Here is a 5,047-nt window from a genome sequence, read left to right on the forward strand (position 1 = left end):
GATTCCAACCCGCTTAAGCACATCACATAGGACATCTATGATCAGTCATGTCTTTATTTAAAACCCGATAGCTTCGTACAATAGACTGCATGCTCCCTAAAATTATCCAAACAAACCTTACAACAAACTAGACAATTTATTTGATTTCATTTTCCCAACTCCTTTGAAAAGCAATATAAAAACATTCATGCTACATTTGATTAATATAAAAACATTCATGCTACATTTGATTTGGGTTAACCACATTGTTTTAGAACTAAACTAGACCGGAAACCAACTACATAATCGATTTCGTTGAATCCATTAAAACTGCCTCTTTGTAAACACGTCGGTTAACTCGCAGGTTGATTGAACCAATGATCCGAACTGTGGTTGGATTGGATTGGATTCCAGTTTTTGTTTTGTTTTTTTATTTCCTAATCAATCTTATTTCTCCATTTAATTGCTACTTGATACTTTGTTTAACATTATGTATTCACAACAAAATACACATACTTATGTAGTTCATTTTACGAAAAATAACGTCATCATATATATTCTTTTTGAACGTCATCATGTATATATTCTATATTGATTTAGAACCTCTCATTGAATAGTTGCACTATGGACAAATCATACATATCTTCACATTAATTATCCGTCAACCGAACTTTGTGTCATATATACACATTATGTATAGTCAATATTGTTTCTATATTCTATTTATTCTTTGCTAGGAACGTGCCTCTCATCGTATTTGACCTATTTTATATCCATAAATCCTCTTATATTAGTCAAATAATGGAAGTTTCTTTTAGTATCGCAATTCTAGCCAATCACTTTTTGTTGTATTGGCAACCTCATGACCTGTTAATATAGAGGTTGTGGGTACAAGTCTCGCCTAGAGCATAAATATTTTATGTTAAGTCAGAGATGTTACCACAATAGGCCTTCGAGCGGTGATTTTCCTTTGGAACGATGACAGGTTGGTCACCAATGTCGTTTGCGTTTACGGTCTTTTGCCATTTACTCAGGTGACCAGTCTTTTGTTTTTCATTAAAAAAAAAGTATTTCAATTCCGAATATTATTATTTTTTTGCCGTCCAAAATTCTTTTTAATTCTTTCCAATGTTGACCTCGTATTATGACTGCATCTAAAATAATCATTTCATTACAATAACATTTAATGAGATTCAATAAAAAAGAATATGATAGGAAATTAAGGTATATACACCTTAATCAGGTTTGAACCTATGATTTTCCTCTAAGATGTATGTGTATTTACTAAGGTGTTTGTTTTTTCAGAGGTAAAATGTCTACAGTACGCGGATTACATCTGCAGACATCTATAGCAGAAGAGGTTGACCAAACTCTGTAGTTTGTAAGAATAAGTCTGTTTGTTTTTTAACTTCTACAAACTGCTGAAATAACACCAAACAACATAATAGGCATCATACGATTATAACAACAATCCGTAAACACAAACTCAAAATTATATTAAGTTGTTACTAGATCTGAAAACCATAACAATCATGCATTCATCGAAATCAAAACCCTAGAACAATATAACCAATTCAACAAACAACATTACACATACCAAACCCTAACCGTTCACAACACCTGCAACATTAGGCTTCCACCGTTGAACCTTCCTCCTCCTTCACTCCACCTTCACCGGCGGCAGCATCCACCGTTGCACCGTCGTTCACCGATTCAACAGATCTAGACTTCACAAAATCAAGCATCCTCTTACTAATCTCCTTCGAGTATGACTGCAGAATCGTAACACCGTAGTCACAGTCCGTACCAGGCGACGCAGGGACGACATTGAAGGCTTCGTTCTCGATGCTGTGGGCGAATCCAGCGGCTTCGTCGGCCGGAACGGTCGGAGGAGGAGGAGGAAAAGGAAAGTGGTGGAGGAATGGGGTGGAGGAGAGGTGCTAGGATTTTGTTATGTCTGTGTGTTTTGTGAGAATAGGTTTTGAAGTGTTTAGAAGTGGGATGTCCACATCTGTTTGGGGAAGAGGACCCGCAGACATTTTTAAATGAAATCTCTTTGAAAAACAAACAATCTGCAAAACAAAAGGTCTACGCGTGGTCTGCCGCACGCACAAAAGAAGCTAGGAAGCTTTTCGCAGAAAAAACAAACAACACCTAAGTGTGTTGGTCCTGCGTTTCCACTTAATATATTGTTAAATTGATTTATATGTTATCTAAGATTTAAGATATAGGAAATTGAGTTATGGTGAACGTGATTTCATACTTGGTGGAAAGATCATTACATCACTTATAAGCAGTGTTGTAAAAATCGCGACTAATCGTTAATTGGCCAATAACTGGTTCATTTTTTGTTAATCAGTCCATTAATCGGTAGTCGGCTCTAGTCGGGCCTAGTTGGCTGGCAAAAAATCGAAGATTCCACCAAGATTCTGACTAAAATCTGTAAAATCTGGCTAGCTTCCAACCAAACCAAGTGAATTCTATCAATTAATCTTGTATACTTAAAAATGAGTTGATGAAAGGTTAAAACTTGTCTACCTAAAATATCTACATATAAAAATGTGTATATGTATACATAAAACTGAAAATTATATATAAAAATCTCAATCCGATTAATCGCTAGTCGGTATCTCACCGGCCAACTAGCGCCTAGCACTTTTTACAACCTTGCTTATGAGTTATGATGAGTGATTTACTTTATATGTGATTTCATCCTTAGGTCATTCACAATCTGTTCACCAATTTTTTTGAGTGAGTTCTTATATTATGAAAGTGGTTGTGATTGGATGAGAAAGAAAATGAAACTTTTTATCTGTATATTTGATGGAACACTGTTTACTCTCTATAATTTTTAATATATTTTGAAAGTGTTTACGAATGAATGAGAGAGAAAATATAATGATCAATATATATAAAATATTATTTAATTAACAAGAGAAAAAAATATATATTTGTTTTTAGTGAAATTATATGATAAATTTGATGGAAGGAACGCGAATGCTATTAGTCGTATTATTCAATTTATAAATTATAAGAATCAAAAGTGGAAGAATGAAAACAACATACACTAAAAGTAGATGGACCACTCTTGTCACACACTATATTTTTAGTGGTTGAAGGGTTCAAGGTTTCTTATTCGCACAAACTCGTCAAATCCTAACACCTAACATACTCTTACTTTCCTCTTTAGACACACACATCTACTCTCTCTCTCTCTATATCTATACTATGTATCTATCTCTATCTACCCCCTCTATTACCTTACCTAGTCTTGGTTGTTTTTTCTGTTAAATTTGTGTCTACTTAATCAAGAATGACCGCACCAAACATAGCAGCCATCACCGCATCACTTGAAAGATCTCTTCAAAGCTTCTCTCTTAACCACCATACAACCACCACCACCGACTCTCATTGCCACCGCTCCTCCGCCGCCACCTTGGATCTCAATTCAAATATGACTTTGCCTTATCATTGGGAGCAATGTCTCGATTTAAAGGTTCCATTCTTCCTTAACTTTTCATTTTATCACAATTTATATCATGTGTTTAATGTTGTTTTTCTCAAACAAACAAACAAACGTACCCAGTAATATTCCACTCCTAGACTAAGCTCGTAGAAGGGTTAGATGAGCGCAAACATTACCTATATTCTATCAGATCAAGAGATTGCTTCCAGTCAGACCCAGTTCATCATTTTAATGTTTTTGATTATATTTAAAGTCGAGGGTCTGTCTGGAAGCAATCTCTCTATTCTTATAGATTAAAGACATGTTAATTTTTTTTTAAATCCCCATCCCAACCCCAGACCCTATTAATAGCTTTGGTACGGTACAACGTTGTTGTTGATCATATTTTCTTGTTATTAAATTGATGTTTTTAATCAATTTGAAATATAGATGTTGCAAGATTTTATCAAACAAGTTTATCGTGTTATGAATTTACATAGAGATAGTTGGTAAACGGGCAACAAGCTGCGCAGAAGCAAAACATCATATATGTATCATATCCTATCAGTAGCTTTGCTATGAGTGTGATTTTACTGGTTTTGATCATATTATTTTTTAATTAAATTAATTTTTTTAAATCAACTTAAGGATTACAAAATCTGAAATATGTATGTTGCATTAATGTTTTTTTTTAACATATGTTTGATAATTTGAAAGCAGACTGGTGAGATGTACTACATAAACTGGAGAACAGGTATGAAATCAAAAGAGGATCCTCGGACGCTTGACGGCTACTATTACAGCGTCTACGACGACGACGAAGACGATGAGAGCTCGTATGGCGACAGCAGCGAAAGCTCGTCGGTTGAGTTGTCTCCAGCGGCTTCATCATCAGAAAAAGAGAAGCAAAATGATGAAGAAGATGAAGGTGAAAGTAGGGTAGGAGGGCATGTGTTAGTGGTGGCCGGATGTAAGGGATGTTTCATGTACTTCATGGTGCCAAAACAAGTGGAGGATTGCCCCAAATGTTGTGGTCAACTCCTTCACTTTGACCGATCTGATGATAATTAAATTATTAATTAATCTTTGTTTGTGTTTTGGTTTTGTTGGTGGGGGGAGAAAAAAAGATGAAAAATAATCATCTTGGTGTTTTTTTTCTTGTGGTGGTTTTGTGTGGATTTTAAAAATGAGATTAATTTATGATAATTCTTTATAAGTGCTTTTTGAAGTTGATTAAGGGGTGTAATTACAAGTTTTAAATAACTTGATGAGCAAAATAGATAGATGTCTTTTAATACAATTTTTAGTACGTTTTAGACCCTCTATCCCATTTTATCTAATAGTGATTACAAATGTTAATCATGACATTAATGTTTAGAATGAAGATGAACTTTTGTAGAACATGCCTTTGAATATATGTAATATGTCTTTGGGATGATGTTTATGAATGGATTAATAATAATAATAATAATAATAATAATAATAATAATAATTTTCTTTGTTTATGATAAGAAGAAGAAGAAAAGAACAAGGGAGGGGGGTGTGTTTGTGTTTGTGTTTGTTATGTAAAGTACCGGGGACAGCACAGCATCCATCTCTATCGAACAACAGTGATGGTGTTGC

At 34.4% G+C, this 5,047-nt stretch overlaps 1 protein-coding gene across 1 annotated transcript; it reads left to right on the forward strand.

The window, feature by feature from the left end:
* The first annotated feature begins 3,127 nt into the window (after window positions 1-3,127).
* On the forward strand, window positions 3,128-4,528 carry LOC110894329. Its single transcript, XM_022141540.2, has 2 exons — window positions 3,128-3,475; window positions 4,145-4,528. Exons 1-2 carry the CDS (start codon window positions 3,293-3,295, stop codon window positions 4,493-4,495), a joined length of 534 nt encoding a protein of 177 aa, XP_021997232.1. The 5' UTR covers window positions 3,128-3,292; the 3' UTR covers window positions 4,496-4,528.
* Window positions 4,529-5,047: the final 519 nt, after the last annotated feature.

Source organism: Helianthus annuus, chromosome 12, assembly GCF_002127325.2.
Source record: "Helianthus annuus cultivar XRQ/B chromosome 12, HanXRQr2.0-SUNRISE, whole genome shotgun sequence".
Classification (NCBI taxonomy): Eukaryota; Viridiplantae; Streptophyta; class Magnoliopsida; order Asterales; family Asteraceae; genus Helianthus; species Helianthus annuus.

What these genes read in the sequence shown, in the direction of transcription:
- LOC110894329 (XM_022141540.2), top strand. Translation starts at nt 3,293, where the DNA reads ATGACCGCACCAAACATAGCAGCCATCACCGCATCACTTGAAAGATCT. An exon ending in AGCAATGTCTCGATTTAAAG is followed by an intron (nt 3,476 to 4,144) that starts GTTCCATTCTTC and finishes ATTTGAAAGCAG; the next exon opens with ACTGGTGAGATGTACTACAT.